The following is a 21,575-nucleotide window of genomic DNA, read 5'->3' as shown; positions in this document are numbered from 1 at the left end:
TTGCTTGAATGACGATCTTTCTGCTCTTCTTCATCACAAGTTGACACCCAAGGAAGGAACACCCGGGTCGATCAGACGCAAATGCCGCAATACAATATCTCACACGTTTGGCGCCACGCTGGGCACCGGGGTGCAGAGCCACATGCGTTCCTTCGCCTCGTTGCCGTCCCAGTCGCACACCACGTCCAGGGACAGCGCGTCTCCCTCGATGGGCAGCTGAATCTTGCGATCGTTTCCCTCCTGCCAGTGATGCGCCCGCTGCTTCCCCTGCTCCTTCTCCTTCTCGCTCAGCCCGCCCTCGACGACGAACTTGAACTTGAACACGGAGCCCTGGGGAATGTGAACCGTCGTGGACCACGTCGCGTCCTTCTTCTGGTACTCCATCTTCGGAGCGGCGTTGGCGTCCCAAGCGCCGAGCTCGGGGATGTCGCCGCACACGACGACGCCCTCGCCAAAGGCGGTTTTAACGTTGATTCCGAAACGAACCGGGACCATGGGCTGCATCGGAGCCGGGTCGCGCGGGTCAGGGTCGCTCTCCTGGTCGCCCTCGGACTGCGTCGCTTGCTTCTGCTTGGGTTTCGGGGTCACGTTGGACTTGACGGTGAGATCGCCGTATCGATCGTCCGTGACGTTCCCGATGTTGATGTCGTTGAGCTCCTGGAGCAGGGCGTCCTTCTTGCGCTTGGCGAGCGCAGCCTCGGCGTACTGCTGCGACAGAGACGATTCCATCTCTTTCGTCTCCTGGACGAGCAACTCGGTCTCGATCTCGACGAGCCTTCGGAGGATGGCGGCGCTCTTGGACGCGGTGACGTAATCGCGCTCCTGCACCGCTCGAGCCTCGAGGTCGATGTGCCTCTGCCGCGCCTCGCGGACGTCGGCGACGTACTCCGGCTCCGCGTCTCCCGAGTAGCGCTCGCGGAGGGCGTGCGCGTTCTCGCCCATGGTCGTGGCGGCTTGGACGTTGCGCTCGTGCGTCGCGCGCTCGCGTTCCTCGTCGGAGGCGCCGGGCGCGGCGTGGGTGATGCGCTGGGCCTCCTCGTGCGCGCGCATGATGGCGGAGGCCTCGGTCGCCTTCGTGGCTATCGCGTTGTTGTTCAGCTCGGCGGGCCTCGCGGGCTTGTTCGGGTCGTAAGGCGGCTCGCGGTTGCCCACGGGTTGGTGGTACATGTTGCCGCTGTACTGCTGCGCGTGAACCACGAGGGCGCCCTTCCTCTTCCCACGAGGGAAAACGCCCGAATTCGTGGGGCGGGAGCGCGCGGGTTCGGCGCGCCGGGGGATGCAAAAAACGCGCGGAGTGGGCGCGCGGGCCTCGATGGCGACCATGGTGGCCATCGCGGCGGTCGGGACGACCAGCATCGTCGTTGAGGTTGAGCAGCTGAGGCCGCGGTGCGGGGCGTTTCTGGTATAATTCCAGGCTGGTGTCCAGTCAGCATCCAATTTCCGTCTGCGACGCAACGTTGACTGGCAGACTGGTGGCAGAGCGGCGCCACTTTCGCAGAAGAGGCGACGGACGATGGAGGCGGGCGAGGAGGAGGCGGGCTACGGAGCCTTCCTCCGGGCGATGCCCACGGCGCACACCTACCTGGGGGAGGTGCGGGATCTCCCGGGAAACTCCGACATCCGATACGAGCTCGCCAGGTCCGGCGGGCCGTTGCGGTGCAATCTCCCATTGCTCCCGCTTTCGCATCAGGTGCTCTTTCCGGGCGACACGCTCCCGCTCATGATACCGAGCGACGACCCGCTGACGCAAAGGCTCGTCCACCGCGCCATGGCCGCGCCACCGCCGCTCAAGGGGCTCTTCTGCGCGCTCACGTTCGTCCCGGAGATGTACGACGTCGCCTCCGAGGACCCCCGCGGCGTCGTCGGCACCGTGATGGAGATCCGCCAGGTCTCCGTGGAGGACGACGCCCGGGAGGACTCCGCGCTGTCCGTCGTCGCCAGGGGCATCTTGAGGCTCCGGATCGTGGACCTCGACTGGATCCACTACCTCGCGCGCCACCCCGTGGGTCTCCGTCCCGTCGCCGTGCGCTCCGCCACGTCCGTGGACGTCGAGTGCGACGTCATCCCCGAGGAGACGTTCCCGCGGCGACCGGCGCTGCCCGCGACCGCGTTCGGGAAAAACTCCCCCGCCCTTCCCCTCACGCCGCACAGCGCTTCGGTGTACGAAGCCTTCGACGCCGTCCGTCTCGCCGAACGCGTCAGGCGCACGCCGTTCGTGGCGCTGACGGTGAAGGACGTGGCGTCGCTGCCGAAAGATCCGGAGTCGCTGTCGTACGCCGTGGCGAGTCGGTTGCCCCTGGATGCGTGCGAGCGATGGCGCCTTTTGGCGACGGAGACGACGACGGAGCGGACTCGGCTTCTGCTGCGTTTGCTGTCGGAGAAAGAGGCGTGCGATCTATCGCTGACGTGTCGCCGGTGCGGCGTCGCCGTGGCCAACATGTCGGACATCGTCGTCGTCTCCGACGGTGGCGCCACCGGGTCGTACGTGAACCCCGGCGGGATCGTCCACGACATGGTCACCGTGGAGCCTCGCCACGCGGGCCGGACGCTTCGGCTCCACGGCGACCCGAGCGCGGAGCACAGCTGGTTCCCGGGGTACCGGTGGACCATCGCGACGTGCGGGACGTGCGGGGTGCACATGGGGTGGAGGTTCACGCCCGAGCGGGAAGGATCGCGAGTGGGGAGTAGCGGCGGAGACGGTGACCAGCTCGGAGCGCAGCTGGAGTCTTTCGAGCCTCGTTCCGCGACGGGCGCCTTCGACGACGGGGACGCCGGGGCACCGGCACGAACGGAGTGGCCCGGCGGAAGAATCGTGGGCACAGGCGAGTTTTACGGGATTTTGCGAAGCGCGACGGTCGCCGCGGAGGACGGGGTCGGTCAGAGTCGGCTCCGGGTGCCGCCCACGTGGCCGGAGGGCGTCGACGTGGTGGTGGACGAGTCGCAGTCAGACACGTCGGAGGGAGAAGACGACGACGTGGGTGATGACGTGGACGGGAGCGACGGGGGCGACGGGGGCGACGGGGGCGACGAGGCGACGCGGGAGGACCCGTGCGTGGATTGAACCTAGCCGGACACGCTTAGATAGACGTAGAACGCGTGTGACAAACCTTTTCGCGAGCCTGCGTGAGCTGAAATTCCGGGGCGTCGAAGTTCATTGACGGGCGCGCGGCCGCTTGAGGGTCAGGGCGCGCGGGGATGAGGGCGTTGGACGACGCGGAGCGGCTGCTCGTCAGCGGATCGTTCGAGCGGGCGAAAATCGAGGCCGCCGCCGCCCGCCAGGTCGCGGGTTCCACGTCCGAGCGCGTCGCCGCCGAGTGCGTGTGGATCCAGGCCGAGTATAAATTGGGGGGATTGACGCGACACGACCTGGACGCCGCGCGCATGGCGGCCGGCTTCGGCGAGGAGTTCCATCGCGCGAGCGCCTTACTCTGGAGTAGGCTGAGGCTGGCGAACCCCGCGGACCCGGCGGAGGCGGAGGCGGCGGCCGAGAAGGCGCTCCAACGAATCTTCGAGCGAACCCTCGTCGATCGAAGGGGCGGGCGGAGGGACGGGGAAGGGGACGACGACGCGGACATCTTGCCGGGCGCCGCGTGGTTGTACGCGGTGCACCTCACGTTCCAACGCCGGAGACGATCGCGCGACGCCAGGACGTGGCTCACGGCCCGGGTGAACGAGGGGACGCTCACGGCGGATGCGTGGCGCCGACTCGACGCCGAGATCGACGACGAAGACGACACAGCTGTGAAGCGAACGGCAGACGACGAAGACGAAGACGACACAGCTGTGCCCGAGGGTGAAGCGAGGGTGAAGTCCCAGGGGTCCCCGCGAACGAAGCCGAGGTCGCCGGGCGGATCGGGGACCCGGGAGACGGGGCGGGAGACGACGGGGACTAACGCAGGCGCCACTCGCGCCGGCGACGACGGACAAAGTCTCGCGATGGATTCCGACGGATACGATTCCGTCGACGCGTTCGGGGTGGTCGCGGCGGTGAGGTGGTGCGCCCGGTACATCGGTGTCGGCGACGAAGGCGCGAATGGGATCGGCCCGGCGGCGGCGGGCGCGGCGGTGGTGACGGCGGGCGTGGTGGCCTTCGCGATGGCTTCGGAGGCCACGCGGGGGTGGCGGCGGCGAAGGGGTGGCGGGCGGCGGTGACGAGGAGATTGTGGGACGTTGGCGAGTCGCCTCGGGTGTTGGACGGTCGAAACGCGGGGTGAACGAGCGGGAACTGGCGTCCGTCGGGCGAGCGAGCGAGCGACGGGCGTGTCGATGCTCTCGTCGACCTCGGACGGGGGATGTTTTCGCGATTTCCGGTAAAAGTCCCGAAACAATTTTTTGCATCGTGTGCGGTTTCGAAGCTGCGTGTCGATGACGAAGGCCTCGTCGGCGGCGGTTCGTTCGGTTGGATAAGTGACGCGTCGAAGGGGTTCGCGCACTTCGACGGGCACGCCCGCTCGACCGCACCGCGCCGCGCATCCGCCGCACGCGCCCGCCCATCTCTTCGACAGTCTTACAGCGACTTCGAGAGACATGTCCGCCTCCGCGTCCGCGCTCGTCGCGCCCTCCGCCGTTCGCGGACTCGCTTCCCATCGCGTCGTTCGCCGCGCGGGCGCCCGCCGCCGCTGCGTCGCCGTCGCCGCGGCCGCCGACGCGGTCAAGTTCTACAAGTATCAGGGTCTCGGCAACGACTTTGTGCTCGTGGACAACAGGGACAGCTCCGAGATCAAGCTCTCGTCCGAGCGCTGCGCGCAGCTGTGCGATCGCAACTTCGGCATCGGCGCCGACGGCGTCATCTTCGCGATGCCCCCCGGCCTGGTGCAGAAGGACGAGGACTACTCCATGCGCATGTACAACTCCGACGGCACCGAGCCCGAGATGTGCGGCAACGGCATCAGGTGCCTCGCCAACTTCGTGGCCAAGATGGACGGCGCCGACCCCAAGGCGTACAAGGTCGGTACCCTCGCGGGCCTCATCCAGCCCGAGGTTCGCGCCGACGGCCAGGTGAGCGTCGATATGGGCGAGCCCACGCTCGACCCTCCCAAGGTTCCGTGCACCTTCGAAGCCACCCAGGACGGCGCCGCGGTCCGCGCCAAGATGGAGGTTGACGGTGAGACCTGGCTCGTCACCGCGGTGAGCATGGGCAACCCCCACTGCGTCACCTTCGGCAAGGAGGGCGAGTGCGACGAGGAGGGCATCAAGGTCGATTCCTTCGCCCTGTCCCACTACGGCCCGATGTTCGAGAAGCACCCGGCCTTCCCCGCCAAGACCAACACCGAGTTCACCGAGGTTGTGAACAGGAACTACGTCAAGATGCACGTGTGGGAGCGCGGCGCGGGCGCCACCCTCGCGTGCGGCACCGGCGCGTGCGCCACCGTCGTCGCGGCGGTGCTGGAGGGACGCACGGAGCGAAAGTGCACGGTTGAGCTGCCGGGCGGGCCGCTCGAGATTGAGTGGCGCGAGAGCGACAACAGGGTCATCATGACCGGCCCCGCCGAGCTCGTCTTCGACGGCGTCGTGGCCGTGTGATGAAACGGGTGATGATTAAATTCGCGTCGCATCGTATTCGCATCGCATCGTTCGTCAATCGTCCTCGTCGCCCCCCAGCTCATCCCCAAACGCCTTCAGACGTTTGGCCTCGTCCTCCTCCGTGGACTCCAGCCCGGCTTTCGCAAAGTTGGTGAAGCCGTCCCAGAGCGACGCCTCCAGCTGTCTGCCCCCGAACCACCTTCCCTTCATCGCGGTGACGCACTTTTGCGCGTCGCCTCCGTCCTTGAAACGGACGCTGACCACACCCTCCGGATTGGTCGTGAACACCTTCACCTTGTCCACCGCGCCGAATTTCCCGCACTCCGCCTCGACGTCCTCCTCGAGCTCCACCCTAAAGTTCGGATCCGAGAACATCTCGTCCAGCGTGAACATGTGCTTGATTATCACCGTCGTCTTCTTCCTGTCCTTGGTGTCGTCGAAGCCCCCCCACCCGAGCTCAGCCTCCTGCTTGGCGATCACGGCCGCCTTGCGCTTCTTACCGCCGCTCCGCTTCTTCGCCACGAAGTCCCCTTTCATCTCAAACTTTGCCGGGGTCACCGTCATGTTGGTTCCCATGGTGTGCCTGAACGGCGCTCCGTCCAGGATTGTGCACGCGAGCTGGACGCTCGGCTCCTTCAGGTAGGTCACCAACCCGTCCCCCTTGAGCTCCCCCGTCTCTTTGTGCCTGTAGAGCTTGATCCGCGGCGCCGCGGTATCCGCGTCGAGCTTGATGACGCCGCACTTGGAGAAGACCTCCTTGACCTCGTCAACCTCCGCGTCGTCGGGCAGGCCGGTGACGTAGACGGAGGTGTTCGTCTTGAGATCGAACCAACCGGATCCATCGCCGTTGGCGTTCGCTCGTCTGGCCTCCTCGCGCTTGGCGCGTCGCTCCTTCTCCTTCTCGATGGCGTTGATGGCCATCTCGCTCATCTTCGGCGCGCCGTCCGGATCCTCCGGCTCGGCGCCGGGCTCGTCTTCGTCGTCGCCCCGCTTGGCCGCCGCGACCGCCTTCTTCGCATCGTTGAGGGAGGGGATGGCCACGTCTTCGTCCTGGAACACCATGTCGGCGGCGCTCCACGTGGGCGGCGGGGCGGCAGCGGGCGCGGCCATCACGTCCTCCCCCTTGGGCTTGTACTTGCGGGTCGCGCGATCCCAGACGTACCAGGTCCCGTCGTCGTCCTCGAACTCGAGCTCCTCCGGGGTTCCATCCCCGGTATCTTCCTCTGGCGCCGCTGCTGTCTCCACCGCCGCGATCTCGGCATGGAACGCGGCGAGCTCATCCTCGGCGGACATGGATGGGCCGTGCCAGGTCGCAATGAGAATTCGAGCCACCCTGTTCCGTCGTGTTCGTGGCTTTTCGGCCTCTGGCGAAGTGCCTCACCCCAGACCACCTCGCGCGGTCAGGTCGACGACGTGTGCACATGGCGTCGTCAACCCACGCCGCCGCGTGTATCGTGCGTCTCGTGACCCCCCCCGCGGTCGCCCCGGGCGCTGCGAAGCCCCGGCCCCGCGCCGCCCCGAGCTGCACGGCGCACCCGGGACGAAGGTTGAAAAACTCGGGGGCCAGGCGGGCGCGACGCGATGACGACCTGGTGACTCCCCAAGGCACGTACCCGGCGCCGTGGGCGGCGGACCTCGCGGAGATATTCGAGTGGGAGGATGTCCTCGAGGCGGCGGGGCGCACACCCGCGGGCGGAACCTCGCGCGGTGACGCGTCGAACCCCGATGCATTGGCAGACGCCGCCGCCGCCTCGTCGTCGAGACGGCACACCCGCATCGTCCTCGACGGCGCCAACATAGCGTGGTCCATGGGAACCTCCGTTCGCTCGCGCTTCAAGTGCAGGCAGTTCCCGCTCTCCGCTGGCATCGTCCGCGCGCTGGAGCACGAACCTTGGAGGGCGAGGGGCTTCGAGGTCGTCGCGTTCCTCCCGAAGGAGTACGCCGTGGGCGGCCTCCAGACGATCTGCGACGGCGGAGGCCGAGCCACCCTCAACGCCGAAAAGGTGCGCTACCTGGGCAAGGGCACGTGGGTGAACGTCGAGCTGATGGACCTGGTGGACGCGGGTGTCGTGCGGCTGGTGTCCAGGGGCAAGGGCACCGAGGGGAGCAAGAGCGACGATCTGACCATAATAGAGTACGCCAAGGACAACGACGCGTGGATATGTTCCAACGATCAGTTTCGCGACCACCGGCGTAACAGGACCTTGGGGTTCTCGGGGGCGAGGGACCTGAAGGCGTTCGCGCGCACGCGCCGCTTCGAGCACACGTTCGCGGTGGCCCCCGGGCTGGACGACGACCTGCTGAGGGCGATGATGGAGTCGCGGGGGTGGGAACCCAGCGTGGGAGTTTTAAACGCGACGTGCCACGACGGATCCCCCGTCCCGACGCCCCGGACGTCGAAGCGGAGGGCATCCACGTCGGCATCCACGTCGGTATCCCGCCCCGACCCCCGGGACACCCGCGACGACGATGCGATGGGGTCCGTGATGGACGGGTTGATGGACGCGGGGTTGACGGCGCGGGGTGCTTCGCTGCTCCGCGCGGAGGACGAGTGCGAGATCGATCTGGAGAGGCTGGGCGACGATACCGCCGGCGACGGCGACGGCTTCGGGGCGAGGACGCGGAACGACAACGCGAACGCCCTCGGGGGCGTGTTCCCCTACTACGCCGCGCCGCAGGAGTGCGTGCCGGTGTTCTTCGAGCCCAAACCCACGGCGGCGATGATTGCGGCGAGAAAATCGTTCCTGAACAGGCAGGGATGGCAGATGTCGACGATCGGGACGACTGCGTAAGTCTCAGCGCGCCGTAGGTAGACTATTTATTCAATCGATCCTGGCGAAATCCGCCACGCATCGGCGCTCGCGCGTTCCTGGGGCGGGGAAAGAAACCCCCTCGCCCGCCCCGACCCCCTCGCCCGCCCCGACCCCGACCCCCAAAATTCCCGCCGCCGCCAAAGTTCCCGCCGCCGCGACCGCCGGGTGCGGGCGCCGATCCCCTCGGCGCCCCGCACCGAAAACACGCCGCCTTCGACCCGAAAACCACGCCGCAGCCCCGAGGACAGTTCCAGTCCCCCTCGCGAGCACCGCCCTGGAACCCGCCGCCGCCGCCAACCTGGAACCCGCCGCCGCTCCCAAACCCGGTCCCCGCGCTCGGCGCCGCGCCCCCGTCCCTCGCGAGCACCGTCGCCGCCGTCTGCAGCGCGGCGTCGAGCTCGATCGGCAGCGCCCCGTCGGGCCGCCGCACCTTCGCCGCGAACGCCCTGGCGAGCCTGATGCGCAGGCACGCCAGCTGCGACAGCACCGCGAGCGGGACCCGAAACTTGAGCCAGTCGTCCGCCACGAGGACCGCCTCGCCCGACGCGTCCTGCTCCCGCTGCGCGACGTCGCGTGCCGCCGCCGCGTTCGCGACGTCGCTCGGGTCCGTCGGGTCGTGGTCGGGAAGGTCGACGGGGGGTAGCGCCTCGACGGTGAGCGACGCCGCCACGAGGACGAGCGCGGCGGCGGACACCACCGTGCTCTCCTTGACGTACATCTGGCTCTCCCCGCGGGTGATGTCGTCGAAGCAGACGAGCACCGGCGCGGGCTTACCGGCGCCGTCGGGCCCGGTCCTCGGGACCTGGTCGTGGAGTTTGCAGTTGACGGAGTGCGGGTGGATCTTGACCTTCTCGCCGCGCAGGGTGGCGAGCGTGGCCTTCATGCCCCCGCCCGCCTGCTGCCCCGCGCCAGGTACCAGCAGCCGCCCCATGAGCGGGTACATGCCCACCGCGAGCACGGCCCTGACGAGGGAACCGGCGCCGGCGTTTCCGGACGCGTCCCGGAGGTTACGAACCAAACCCCGCGAGGACAGCGCCGAGACCAGCTGCTGCCGCATACCCCGAAGCATGTTGAGCGTCGCGCCGCTGAGCGAGTTGCGGGTGTTGAACTGCCGCTCGCCGCCGCCGCCGCCGCGCGCCCTCGCCTGTTCCCACCCGACGAACGCCCGGGCGACGGCGAGGTGGTCGGAGCCGCCCCCGGCTTCGTCGGAAAATCCCCGCCGGGCCGCCCGGCCCCCCTCTCGGCCCCCGTCCACGGACACGACGAACGGGGACCTGTACGCGGATGCGCACGCCACCGTCAACACGGGATCGAGGACTCCGAGTAAGGTTGCGTACAGGAGCATCTTACCCACGCGGGGGTGCACCGGCATCTCGCCGAGGTGCCTACCCAGCCGGGTCAGACCCTCGTCGTCCTTCATCGCGCCGATGTCCTGAAGCAGCGCCACCGCCTGCGAGATGGCCTGGGGGATCGGGGGCTCGACCGCCTGAAGTAAAAACTCGGCGGTGGAACCCTGGCCCATCCCGACGGCGGCCGCGCCGCCCCCGCGCTCGCCCCCGAGGCTTGAAGCCTCCGCCAGCATCCGCACCTGGAGACACAGCTCCTCCAGCGGCGACCTCTGCATCTCCGGCAGCTGAAAGTCCGCAAAGGAGGACATCCTCGCCGTGGAGTACAGCCGGTAGCACTCGCCGGGGCGGACGCGACCGGCGCGCCCGCGTCGCTGCTGCGCGGACGCGCGGGAGATCCACGCCGCCTGAAGCGTGGACACCCCCGTGTGAGCGTCGTACGACTTCTCCTTGAGCCGGCCAGAGTCCACGACAAAGACGACGTCGTCGATGGTCACCGCGGTTTCCGCGATGTTGGTCGCGAGGACAACCTTGCGCACGCCCCTCGGGGGGCGCTGGAACACCCTCTTCTGATCCTGGGGCGGGACCATGGAGTGCAAGGGGAGCACGAGGGTGGTGCCGTCGCTGAACCTGGGGTCCGCCGCCATGTTATCGCGGAGCTGCGATATTTCGTTCCAGCCTGGGAGGAACACGAGCACGGCACCCGCGGGTCCACCGTGCGCCGTCTGCATCTCACCAGCCCTGTGCGTGAGGATCCAGTGTATGAGCTCCTGCGCGAGTTGCAGGTCAACCTCGTCCGGGTCCGCCTGGATCTGATACTGCGACATTTGCGCCGAGGCATTCTCCATCGCGCTCAGTCGCCTGATCTCGTCTTCAGCCGCGTCCAGGGTCTGGGCGATGTCCTCGTGGCCAAACCTACGGGCCCAGTCCGCGGAGGAAGACCCGTCCCGCGACCTCTGCGTCGGGTCAGCGCCCATGCCGATGAGCTGCGACACCTCCACGTGCCGCCCTTTCCCCGCCGCGGCCATCAGCGCCGTGGCGCCCGTCTGGGCGTGAGCGACGCCGACCAGGGCCTGCTCGCCGTAGCCGCCGGCGGCGCCCACCCCGCGGACCGTGTCCAGAAGGGAATCGAAGGATTCGTCGGTTCCCTCCAGAAACGCGCGCATGACCGCAGCCTGCACGGCCTGACCCTCGGGCGAGTCCGGGTCCGCCGTGGCGGCGTAAACAAAGTCGTGGACCCCGCCGCCGCCGCCGCCGCCGTATCCGACCAGGCTGAGAATGTCCTCCAGGTGGTAATCCGCCACCGGGTGGGTGTATCCCGGGACCCTTATGACGGGGCACCCGCCGAAGTAGTCGCTGAACAGATCCTCGCGAACCGTCGCGGACATCAGCACGAGCCGCAGGTGCCTGTGCCTGGCAAGGACGCCCCGAAGTACGATGGTGAGAAAGTCGGCAAAGAGGTCGCGCTCGTGGAGCTCGTCGATGACGATGTGAGAAAGCGACTCCAGCATCTTGTCCGCGCCGGGGCTGGTGAGCCTGCGCAACAGCACGCCGTTGGTGCAAAACATCAGCGCGCAGTCCGCGCTGGCCTTGGTCTCGAGCCTGATCTGGTATCCGACGCTCCCGGCTCCGATGTTCTCGCCCCTCTCGTTGGCCACGCGCTCGCTCACGGTGACGGCCGATATTCGCCTCGGCTGCGTGCACATGATCGTCGCGCCCCTCCCGTTGCCCCACGCGTCGTCTATGAGGTACTGGGGAACCTGCGTCGTCTTGCCGCATCCCGTGGCGCCCGCCACCAGCACAACCTGGTTACGCGCCACCGCATCCAAAATCTGACCCTTGAACTCGTCCACCGGGAGCGCCGCTCTCTTTCGCTGAATCTCCGCCAGAGCCGGGTCCGACGCGATCCTCCGCGCGAGAGCCGCGGCGCCGGCGGCCGCCTGCTCCGGGGTGACGCTCGCGTGCGGTCTCATCTTCAGCGGCGGGGGCCCCTTGTGGGAGTCGGCGTGCCTGCCGCGCTTGTGCCCGTGCCCGTCCTCGGGTTCGTCCTCGTCCCAGGCTGACTCGAGCGATCCCTCGGCTGCGATCTCGAGCTCGCGTTGAGACTGGGGATGGCGCGCGAAATGATCGGCGAGCGCCGCGATGGACTCGGGGTGAAGGTCGAGAGGATGCAGTTCCTGCGGAACGACGCGGTCGATTGAGGTCAGCGGTGGGTGCGGGATGGGGCGGAGATTGCGTTCGGGGGTTTAGGGTTGGTGCCGAAATTTCGATAACGCATCCCGCGGGAGAGGATGGGCGACGTCTCACCTCGTGGTCCTGCGGCTTGAACTCCTTGGGCTTGGTGACGTGAACCTTACGGTTATCACCCTTTCCGTAGCTCTTCGACTTGAGCCCCAGCTTCTTGCACTCGGCGTGCACCACCGCCCTATCGTGGTTGCTCATGTCCGCGGGGAAGACGATCTCCTCCTCGTCGGACGCCTTGAACCGCGCCAGTTGGACGTCGATCGCGATGCGCGTGCCCTCGGTGACGGGCCTCTGGCCGGAGGTGAGACGCCCGCCGGGGCCGCGGCTGCCGGGAAAGGGCGCGGAGGGTCCCATCCCGCCGCCCCCGCCGCCCCTGCCGCCGCGAGACCTGCTCGGCATCGGATCAATTAATGACGGGCGAAATCTCGGTCTGCATGCACTTCCTTCGACAAGGTGGTGGCGAGATGATGAGTTTGCGTCGCGCCGCTAACGTGCTATTCAAGCGCGACACCACGTCGCTACTTCGCTAATCGTCCGTCTACCTATGGAGCGCGTCACTCACCGCGACGAGCTCGCGTTCGCGTCCGCGACACCCTCTCCACCCTTCGCCAGCTGTGCCCCGCCGTCCCCAATCGCCGGCGCCTGGCTCGTCGGCGTCTGGAAAAGCACCGCCCCGACCCCGTCCCTTCCTCCTCCTCCCGGTGTCTCTACCCCGTCCCCGTCCCCTCGGTCGTCGGGCCTCGCGCCGCCGGTGCCATCACTCGCGGGTGTCGCGTGCGCCGCCGTCGAGCGCGAGGCCTCCTCCAGCGCCGCTTCCTCCTCCTCCTCGGTCCAGTCCTTCACCTCGAAGCACGACGCGTCGTGCTCGTGTTCCAAGGTGCCGTCGACCAACGAGGCGTAGCAAGGGGCGCACAGGTCGTAATCCTCGCACGCGTCGCAGTTGTGCCTCGCAGTGAGGATGTACTTGCCGCAGCCGTCGCAGTGGCACGGGATTTCGATCGGGGTCCTGTCGATCTTCGGGTCCGCGGAGCCGACGATCCTCTGGCACTTGCTCCCCCTCTTAAACGTCACGCTCTTCGGGGTGATCCCCGGGACGCTATCGCCGGCGTCGCTCGGGGCTCCAGCCGGGGTCACCGGGGTCGTGAACCCACCCACGACTCCCTCCGGATCATCCGGGGAGTACCTCTTGCGCTTCTTGAGCGCCGGGCGCAGGCACTCCATGCCGGCGCCCCGAAACAGTGGCGGTGCCCAGAAATCGTCTCGGGTGCCAACGGAGCGCAAAAGAGCCTCGGAGGGACGGGAAAATCGTGTCGTATGAGAAGCAGTCAGGAAAATTTGCTGGGAGAACCACGGTGCAGCCTCCACTCTTCGTTTCTTTCCCCCGATCTGCCTTTCCCCTTCGACGCGACCCTCCCACCGGGCGCCACAACCAGCGGCAGGTCGACATCGACCACGCCAAGGCGGAAATCGGAGCGAACTCCACGCGAGTCAGGCTCGTGCGATCCTCCGTCCGAGCGAGACACGTCCGCGCTCGGTCGATCGGAACCCCGATCGTCAGGCGCACTACGCACCAAGTAGGGTTCGGTTCCCCACCGGTGTTTCACCTTTTTGAAGGGCGGGAGAGCGCGGGCGGGTAACATGGCCGACATCACCGCGGTCCTCTCGGCCACCACCAGCCCCGACGCCGCGACGCGCGAGGCTGCGGAGGCGCAGCTGAAGCAAGCGCAGGAGCAGAACCTCGGCGCCTTCCTGCAGTCCCTCGCTAACGAGGTCGCCACCGAGGCCAAGCCCCTCGACTCCCGACGCTTGGCGGGTCTCATCCTCAAGAACGCGCTCGACGCCAGGGACGAGACCGTCAAGGCCGACAAGCAGGAGAAATGGGTCACCATGGACGCCAACATCCGCAACACCGTCAAGGGGTGCGTCTGGAACCAGCTCGGCTCCCCCGTGCAGGAGATCCGCCACACCTGCGCGCAGGTGATCGCCAAGATCGCCGGAGCGGAGATGCCCAAGGCTCTCTGGCCGTCGCTCGTCACCGACCTCCAGAACAACATGGCCACCGGCGATCCCGGCAAGCGCCAGTCCACCCTCGAGGCACTCGGATACATCTGCGAGGAAATCGAGCACGAGCACCTGCAGGAGGCGGACGTCAACGCCATGCTCACCGCCATCGTGCAGGGCATGAGGAAGGAGGAGGAGAGCAACGAGATCCGATTAGCCGCGACCAACGCCTTGGTCAACGCCATGTACTTCGCGGAGGGTAACTTCGAACGCGAGCAGGAGAGGAACTACATCATGCAGGTGACGTGCGAGGCGACCGTCTGCGCGGACGTTCGCGTCAGGCAGGCTGCGTTTGAGGTGCTGGTAGGAGCCGCGGAGAACTACTACGAGAAGCTTCAGCCGTACATGACCGCCATCTTCGACCTGACCGTCAAGGCGACGAAGGGCGACGAGGAGTCCGTGGCGCTGCAGGCGATCGAGTTCTGGTCCGCCATCGCCGACGAGGAGGTCTGCCGCCAGGATGACATCGCCGACGCGGGCGAGGGTAACCACCAGATCGTCTACCACCGATTCGTCGAGCAGGCGCTTCCCCACCTCGTGCCCATGCTCCTCGAGACCCTCACCAAGCAGGACGAGGACGAGCTCGACGAAGGCGACGACGTGTGGAACCTCGCCATGGCCGGCGGCACGTGCCTCGGCCTCGTCGCCACGTGCGTGCAGGACGCCGTCGTCGACCACGTCATGCCCTTCATCACCGGCAACATCGGCTCGCAGGAGTGGCGACTCCGCGAGGCTGCCACCTTTGCGTTTGGATCTATCCTCGAGGGACCCGACCCGGACAAGCTCGCGCCCGTCGCCGCGCAGGCGCTCCCTTTCCTCCTCAACGCCCTCAACGACCCTAAGACCCACGTGCGCGATACCACGGCGTGGACCATCGGACGCGTGTTTGAGTTTGTCGGGGAGGCTCAGTCGCCGGTGGTCAACCCGGGCAACCTCGACAACATCCTCAAGATTCTCGTCGAGAAGCTGCAGGATAAGCCCCTGGTCGCGGGTAAGGTGTGCTACGCGCTCCTGCGCCTCGCGACGTCGTGCGCGAACGACGACGATGAACAGAACCCCATGCGCGTGGCGCTCGCGCCTTACTTTCAGGGCATCGTGCAGAGCCTGCTGCAGACGTCGGAGCGTCCGGATGCGGAGCAGTCCCTCCGCATGGAGTGCTACGAGTCCCTCAACGAGATCATCCGAGCGTCCACCCAGCAGAATGCGCCCATCACCCAGCAGCTCGTGCCCATGGTGCTTCAGAAGCTCGAGACGACCCTCGCCGCGCTCTCGCAGCCGGGCCTCGGGCCCGAGGCTCAGGAAAAGATCGGCGAAGTCCAGGGCCTGCTCTGCGGAACCCTCCAAACGATCGTCCAGAAGCTCTCCGGAGAGGATGCCACCAAGATGATGATCATCCAGTTCGGAGACCAGATCATGCAGATGCTCCTCAGGGTGCTCGGGGCGAGGTCAGCCACCGTGCACGAGGAGGCAATGCTCTGCGTCGGCGCCCTCGCTTACGCCACCGGTGATCAGTTTGAAAAGTACATGCAGGCGCTTTACCCGTTCATCGAGGTGGGCCTCAAGAATCACGAGGAGTACGAGGTGTGCAACGTCACCGTGGGCGTGGTGGGCGACCTGTGCCGCGCGCTGGATGCAAAGATCCTGCCCTTTTGCGACGGCATCGTGTACCAGCTGCTGCAGGATCTGCAGTCCACCGCGCTGCACCGCTCGGTGAAGCCCCCGATTCTGTCCTGCTTTGGCGACATCGCGCTCGCCATCGGACCCGCGTTCGAGAAGTACGTCGGGTACGTGGTGCCCATGCTCCAGAGCGCCCAGCAGCTCTCGCTGCAGACGCCCAAGGATGACGAGGAGATGATTGAGTACAACAACATGCTCCGCAACGGAATCTTCGAGGCTTACGCCGGCCTCCTCCAGGGGTTCAAGGATGACAAGAGTAAGGTCGAGCAGCTCAAGTCTCACGCAGTGTATGTCCTGCAGTTCATCGCGGAGGTTGCCAAGGACGGGGACAGGGACGAGGCGGTGACTCGCGCCATGGTGGGCGTCATGGGCGACATGGCGGACACGATGGACGGGGTCGGCGAGCTGTTCAAGCAGAACATGTTCTGGGTGGAGCTCATCCGCGAGTGTGAGGACCAGTACCAGGACCAGCAGCTGAGGGACACGGCGCAGTGGGCCAAGGGGAAGATCACGATGCGCGTCGGGATGTGAGCGACGCGATTCAATCCCGTGACGACTACAACTGACAGACCTTTGGAGTGATGACGGAGGCGGGGGCTCGAATGACGGGCTGTGCTCGAGCCAACGTGGAGACTTATGACTTATTAGACATTGACGGCGGCGCGCGGGATTAGCCACCCGCAATCGGGATGAGGAGGCAAAACACTTTCACACATCTGGCAGTCTGGATCTTCCCGCTGTCTCTACGCGAGACCCACTAGTTTCTCCGACAACCTCCACAAGTTTCGAGCCTCTGTCGCATCCTTCGATTCCTCGCTCGATTCCTGCACGATGAACGCGTGTCCCGTCGGTGACGAGCCCGGGGAGATGGTGTTGCTGTAGTACGCGCCACCCACACCTTCGAGGGACTCGTCCGTCAGCATGTACAGCAGAGTGTTACCCCCGCCATCCACCGACTCGGCGACGTTGAACGTGTTTGTGATCAAGTCAAACGCCTTCACGAAGAGCGGCTGCTGGTGGCGGAACAGTCCGGTCCGGGTGATGAGTCCCGGACCGAACGCGTTGACCGTCACCTTGCTCCCACTCGCCTGCAAACGACGCTCCAGCTCGTAGGAGAACAGCATGTTGCACAGCTTGCTGTCTTTGTAAGCCTTATCCGCGTCGTAAGGCTCTCCGCTCACCATCTCGAAATTTTTACCGTCGCGCTCCAGTCCGGCGAGATCGCCGAGCGTCGCGCCCTTCCCCACGCTGCCCCCCGCGGACGCCGGGTCGTGCACCTCCGACGCCGTGACCACGATCCTCGGGTGTGCCAGCTTCTCGCTGCTCTCCAGCGCGGGCAGGAGTAGGTTGGCGAGGAGGAAGTGTCCGAGGTGGTTGACGCCAATCGTCTCCTCGAAGCCATCCTTGGTGCGGTAGACGGTGGGATCTCCGCTGTACTCGAGCCCGGCGTTGAGGCAGAGGGCGTCGACCGGCCCCTCCGCGGTGACATCCTTGGCAAATCGCCTGATCGACGCCATATCCCCGAGGTCGCACGCGTAGCACTGAACGTCGTTCGGATCGATGGACGGGAACTCGGATCGCATCGAAGCCTTCGCCTGCTCGGCTTTGGCGACGGTGCGACAGGCCAGGACGACGCACCAGTCGCCGCTCTTCGCGAGCTTCTTTGCGGCGTCAAAGCCGATGCCGGAGTTGCTGCCGGTGATGACGACGCGGGGCTTGCCGTACTTTGGAACCGCCGGGGCTTCGGGGGCCGCGTCGGGGGCCTCGTCCTCGGCCGTCGCGGGCGCGACGCGCGTCGTCAGCATAAGGAGGGCACCCGCGCCGACGACGGCGTCGCGGCGGCCCAGGGCTGCGTCGCTCGAGTCGCTCGAACGGCGAGCTGCGGCGCGGACGACCCGGGAGACTCGTGCGGATCTCGCGGGGCATCGCGCGCCAGTCGCGGGGATCGCCGTTTGGAGGAGGGCGCGGGCCATCGTGGTCTATCCAAAGCGCGAACGAAAGTGACGACAGGACGGAAACTGGCAGGGAGTTCAGGGATTAACTTCGGATTAACTTGCCCCAATCGGCACTGCAGCCTGCGGGGGTGGGCCGGTGGGCGGAGGTAATCAGAGGCGACGGGGATGCGCATCGCGGCACTGCTCATTCGGCGACGATTGGCGTCGTCGAGCTGGTCGGAGGCGGCGAGTGGGCTGTGGGCTCGCCGCTCGAGTGCTGTCGGGGGTTGGTCCTCCCTTCCCGAATCGCCGACGCGCTCGAGGACCGTCCGATGGCGCTCGCTCGCCACGCGGACGTCGCCCGCCGCGGATCCCGAGAAGCTCACGGTCGTAAAGCTCAAGGAGATCCTGGACTCCGCGGGGCCGTGGCCGGATGGGCTCAAGAGGTCGTCGAAGAAGGCGGAGCTCGTAGCCGCGGTCCGCGAGGTGCTGACGGCCACCGGTGCGCACGACGCGGCGGCGACGCGGAGCCTCGACCGATCCCGGGCCGATCCGGAACCCGGCGACGGCGGCGACGCGGACATCACCGCGGCCGCATCGCTCTCCGTCGAGGAATCATCCACCGTTTTCGCCGCCCCGACGGACGAGGCGGGGTCCAACGCCGGACGGGACGAGGAGGATCCGGTGGAGGTTCTCATGGACATGCGCGAGCCCGGCGCGTGGTACCCGCTCGCGCGCGCGATGCGACGCGAGGTCCACCTCCACGTCGGACCCACCAACAGCGGTAAGACCTACTCCGCCATCCAGCAGCTCAAGGCGGCGGACAGCGGCGTGTACTGCTCGCCGCTGCGGCTGCTCGCGTGGGAGGTGGCCGAGGGACTCAACAACCGCGACGGCGTGCCGTGCAACATGATCACGGGCCAGGAAAAGAAACCCGTGGACGGGGCCAGGCACGTCGCGTGCACCGTGGAGATGGCGGACATAAGGAGAATGGTCGACGTGGCCGTCGTGGACGAGGCGCACCTCATGGGTGACCCGGAGAGGGGCTACGCGTTTACCAGGGCGATACTCGGCATTCCCGCCAAAGAGCTTCACTTGTGCGGTGACCCGGCGATGGTCCCGCTGGTGCAAAAGGTCATAGAGGAGGTCGGGGACAAACTCACCGTGCACAGATACACGCGGTTACAGCCGCTGAAGGTGCTGGATACGCCCCTGCGTAGCATCAAGAACGTGAAGAGCGGCGATTGCCTCGTGGCGTTTAGTCGCAAAGCCGTGCATCAGCTCAAGCGCGACGTCGTGCGGCAGGCTGGTCTACGAGCCTGCGTCATATACGGCAGTTTACCCCCGGAGGCGAGGGCGCGGCAGGCTGAGCTGTTCAACGATAGGGCCACCACGGGTTACGACGTCCTCATCGCGTCGGACGCCATCGGCATGGGCTTGAACCTGAGCATAAGGCGCGTGGTGTTCACCACGATGCGAAAATTCGACGGGGAGCAGATGCGCCTGCTGGAACCCCCCGAGGTTAAGCAGATCGCCGGGCGCGCCGGGCGGTTCGGTCAGGGGTTCGGCGAGGGCGGCACGACCACCATGGTCGCCGAGCAGCTCCCGATCCTCCGCCACGCCGTCGCCGCGCCCGTGGTGGACCTCACCAGGTGCTCGGTTGCGCCGACGCTGGAGCACGTCGAGTGCTACCTCGAAGCCGTCCCGGGTGCCACGCTCGTCGAAGCCCTCACCGCGCTGTGCCGGGACGCGTCACTGCCGCCGCACTACTTCATGGCCACCTGCGACGGCATGCTCGCCGCGGCGAAGCTCGTGGAGAGGCTCCCGCTGTCCGTCGAAGACCACTGGATGTTCGCCGTCGCCCCCGCAAACGTCGAGGACGGCGGTGAAGGCGCCAAGGCTCTGTGGACCTTCGCCGACGCGTTCGCTCGACGCGGCCGCGTCGGGGTTCGGATCATAAAGCGCCCGCCCGCTCGCGCGCCGGAGACCCAAGGGGAGCTCAACGTGCTGGAGCAGGCGCACGCGGCGTACGATCTGTACCTGTGGCTGTCGATGCGACACCCGGCGGCTTTTCCGGAAATGGAGCTCGCGCAGGCGCTTCGGCAAACCTGCGCCGCCGCCATCGAGCTCGGCTTGCAGCAGTCGTCGTCGCTGCGGATGGAGCGCGAGTGGGACGAGAGGCGAAAGGGAGGGGACGACGTCGGGCACGTGGACAAGACCCGGCTGAGGGAATGCGTGGAGAGGGTCAGGGCTGAGGTGGAGAAGCTCGCGGCGGCTGGGTTTGGGTACAAAGAGTCTGACGCGGACGGAGTTTACGGAACGGTCAGGTTCAAAGCCAAGTTCAAGGGTGAGGACCGACTCGCGGGGGGCGGTGGTGATTCGCAGCGGTCGGATAGGGATGCCAAAGAGAAGGGCGAGCGCCCGGTTAAGAAGGAACGCGCGCGGAGGGCGCGGGAGGAGATGGTGTCGAGCGAGGAGGATAAGGCGCGGGTTCGCTCGTCGCACACGAAGAGAAAGCGAGAGAAGGAGCATCGCAGGGCAACGGGGAACGCGAGGAAGGCGGTGTTAAAGCCGCCGGAGAAATCGTCGCCGCTGGAGGCTCAGCCGGGCGTTTTGGGCCGGCTAAAGGGCCTCATCTTCGGATCTGGTGGTCAGTGAAGGAGCACAAGAGCTCGAGCCAGTGTTTTGACTGTTGCAAAGTCAAGCGAAACACAAGCGAAATCTCACGCGTTTTCACTTTTCTTCCGCGCACACACACGATGGCGGCGGTGGGGGCGATATCAGCAGTAGCCGCCGGGCTGCTGAACGGGAGCTGGAATCTGCCCACGAAACCCGATGCGCCGCGCCTTGTCAATGCCGCTTTGTACTGGGAATGGGAGCAGATATGGCTCGTCGCCAACATCCTCATCGTCATCTTCAACACTTTTCTCGTTCTCGGAGTGGTGGGTGCGGGCACCCTGGGAGACGTCTACCGAGGGGCGAGCTCCGGGGAGCTCGGGTCGATATGCGCGTTCTCCCTGCTATGGGGCTTCGGCGGGGTTGGCTACGGCCAGGCCATCAAGAGGGTGGGCATGGCGCTCGGCACGAGCATCGTCATGGCGCAGATCGTGTGCATAGGCACCGTCTTACCTCTAGCGTTCTCGGCAGCAGACATGACGACGCAGGAGATCGTCGGGTCCGTCGTCGGGGTCCTGCTCGCGTGTGCGGGGTTCGCGATGTCCTCGAGGGCCGGGCTCCTCCGGGACGCAGGCGACGAGGCCGGGGGGCGCGCGAGGGGTAGCCGTGCCTCGACGACGACGACGGCGGCGGTGGATGTTGAGGACCCCGTCAAGGGCGCGTCTCGTTCGACGTTCGTGGAGTCGATGGCGTGGTGCGTCGCGGGCGGCGTGCTCTCATCCATGCTGCAGTTTTCGTTCGTCTTCGGCGGCGGGCTGGTGGACGACGCCGAGGAGAGAGGGGTTGCCAAAGAGGCATCCGCCATGCCGGTGTGGATGCTGTGTTTCCTGTTCAACTCTGTGGGCCATGTCTTCTATGCTTCCTGGCTGCTCAAGGCGAACGACACGTGGCGTAAGTTCCGGTCGACGCCGGCGCGTGATTGGGCGCACGGCGGGGTGATGTGCGCGCTCATAGCCGTGGCGTTCACCGCTCACATCCACCTGTACGGATTTAGCGCATCTTCGTCCGGGGCTGTGTTCGCGTGGCCGCTCGTGATGTCTTCGACCGTTTTCACCGCGCAGGTGTGGTCGCTGGTACTGGGGGAGTGGACGGACGCGAGTTTGGAGGCGAGGGTGGCGAACTGGGCGTCGCTGGGTCTGTTGGTGGCGGCCGTCGCAGTTGTCGCATTGACGGCCACATTATAACGGTATTAGGCAATTTTCGTCGAACTAAAAGCGCAGGCTGGCAGGTGATCGTTCGTCCGAGAAAAGATTTAAAAAATTCTGACTGAACTTCACGCCCACACGCTTGCAGAAATCAAG

The 21,575-nt window shown here is 66.6% G+C and overlaps 11 protein-coding genes across 11 annotated transcripts; 6 read left to right on the top strand and 5 right to left on the bottom strand.

Moving 5' to 3' along the window:
• Positions 1 to 99: 99 nt before the first annotated feature.
• MICPUN_59249 (carbohydrate-binding module family 20 protein) lies at positions 100 to 1,332 on the bottom strand (the record flags this gene model as incomplete). The annotated part of the gene is made up of 1 exon (XM_002502786.1): positions 100 to 1,332. One exon carries the CDS (start codon positions 1,330 to 1,332, stop codon positions 100 to 102), a length of 1,233 nt encoding a protein of 410 aa, XP_002502832.1.
• Positions 1,333 to 1,513: 181 nt separating this feature from the next.
• MICPUN_100957 (predicted protein) lies at positions 1,514 to 3,061 on the top strand (the record flags this gene model as incomplete). Its single annotated transcript, XM_002503147.1, has 1 exon — positions 1,514 to 3,061. The coding sequence occupies one exon, from the start codon at positions 1,514 to 1,516 to the stop codon at positions 3,059 to 3,061; it is 1,548 nt and encodes a 515-aa protein (XP_002503193.1).
• Positions 3,062 to 3,195: 134 nt separating this feature from the next.
• Positions 3,196 to 4,152, top strand: MICPUN_59247 (predicted protein; the record flags this gene model as incomplete). Its single annotated transcript, XM_002503146.1, has 1 exon — positions 3,196 to 4,152. The coding sequence occupies one exon, from the start codon at positions 3,196 to 3,198 to the stop codon at positions 4,150 to 4,152; it is 957 nt and encodes a 318-aa protein (XP_002503192.1).
• Positions 4,153 to 4,527: 375 nt separating this feature from the next.
• On the top strand, positions 4,528 to 5,523 carry MICPUN_59246 (predicted protein; the record flags this gene model as incomplete). Its single annotated transcript, XM_002503145.1, has 1 exon — positions 4,528 to 5,523. One exon carries the CDS (start codon positions 4,528 to 4,530, stop codon positions 5,521 to 5,523), a length of 996 nt encoding a protein of 331 aa, XP_002503191.1.
• Positions 5,524 to 5,602: 79 nt separating this feature from the next.
• On the bottom strand, positions 5,603 to 6,336 carry MICPUN_69885 (predicted protein; the record flags this gene model as incomplete). The annotated part of the gene is made up of 1 exon (XM_002502785.1): positions 5,603 to 6,336. A coding segment is annotated over one exon (734 nt), but the record flags the coding sequence as incomplete, so codon positions are not given.
• A 3,249-nt stretch (positions 6,337 to 9,585) lies between these two features.
• Positions 9,586 to 11,655, bottom strand: MICPUN_82674 (predicted protein; the record flags this gene model as incomplete). The annotated part of the gene is made up of 2 exons (XM_002502784.1): positions 9,586 to 10,572; positions 10,852 to 11,655. Coding segments are annotated over 2 exons (1,791 nt in total), but the record flags the coding sequence as incomplete, so codon positions are not given.
• An 829-nt stretch (positions 11,656 to 12,484) lies between these two features.
• On the bottom strand, positions 12,485 to 13,373 carry MICPUN_59243 (predicted protein; the record flags this gene model as incomplete). Its single annotated transcript, XM_002502783.1, has 2 exons — positions 12,485 to 13,213; positions 13,275 to 13,373. The coding sequence occupies 2 exons, from the start codon at positions 13,371 to 13,373 to the stop codon at positions 12,485 to 12,487; spliced, it is 828 nt and encodes a 275-aa protein (XP_002502829.1).
• A 191-nt stretch (positions 13,374 to 13,564) lies between these two features.
• Positions 13,565 to 16,195, top strand: MICPUN_82956 (predicted protein; the record flags this gene model as incomplete). Its single annotated transcript, XM_002503144.1, has 1 exon — positions 13,565 to 16,195. One exon carries the CDS (start codon positions 13,565 to 13,567, stop codon positions 16,193 to 16,195), a length of 2,631 nt encoding a protein of 876 aa, XP_002503190.1.
• A 212-nt stretch (positions 16,196 to 16,407) lies between these two features.
• PORC (light-dependent protochlorophyllide oxido-reductase) lies at positions 16,408 to 17,637 on the bottom strand (the record flags this gene model as incomplete). The annotated part of the gene is made up of 1 exon (XM_002502782.1): positions 16,408 to 17,637. One exon carries the CDS (start codon positions 17,635 to 17,637, stop codon positions 16,408 to 16,410), a length of 1,230 nt encoding a protein of 409 aa, XP_002502828.1.
• A 657-nt stretch (positions 17,638 to 18,294) lies between these two features.
• On the top strand, positions 18,295 to 19,737 carry MICPUN_82395 (predicted protein; the record flags this gene model as incomplete). Its single annotated transcript, XM_002503143.1, has 1 exon — positions 18,295 to 19,737. A coding segment is annotated over one exon (1,443 nt), but the record flags the coding sequence as incomplete, so codon positions are not given.
• Positions 19,738 to 19,950: 213 nt separating this feature from the next.
• MICPUN_108425 (predicted protein) lies at positions 19,951 to 21,505 on the top strand. Its single transcript, XM_002503142.1, has one exon. It carries the CDS (start codon positions 20,358 to 20,360, stop codon positions 21,456 to 21,458), a length of 1,101 nt encoding a protein of 366 aa, XP_002503188.1. The 5' UTR covers positions 19,951 to 20,357; the 3' UTR covers positions 21,459 to 21,505.
• The last annotated feature ends 70 nt before the right edge of the window (positions 21,506 to 21,575 follow it).

The sequence above is a fragment of the Micromonas commoda genome, chromosome 6, assembly GCF_000090985.2.
Source record: "Micromonas commoda chromosome 6, complete sequence".
Taxonomy (NCBI): Eukaryota; Viridiplantae; Chlorophyta; class Mamiellophyceae; order Mamiellales; family Mamiellaceae; genus Micromonas; species Micromonas commoda.
Note: the sequence above shows the minus strand (reverse complement) of the source record. Positions and strands in the feature narration are given on the sequence as shown.

Bases quoted from the DNA above. Each gene is read 5' to 3' on its own strand.
- MICPUN_108425 (XM_002503142.1), top strand. From the start codon at position 20,358: ATGGCGGCGGTGGGGGCGATATCAGCAGTAGCCGCCGGGCTGCTGAAC.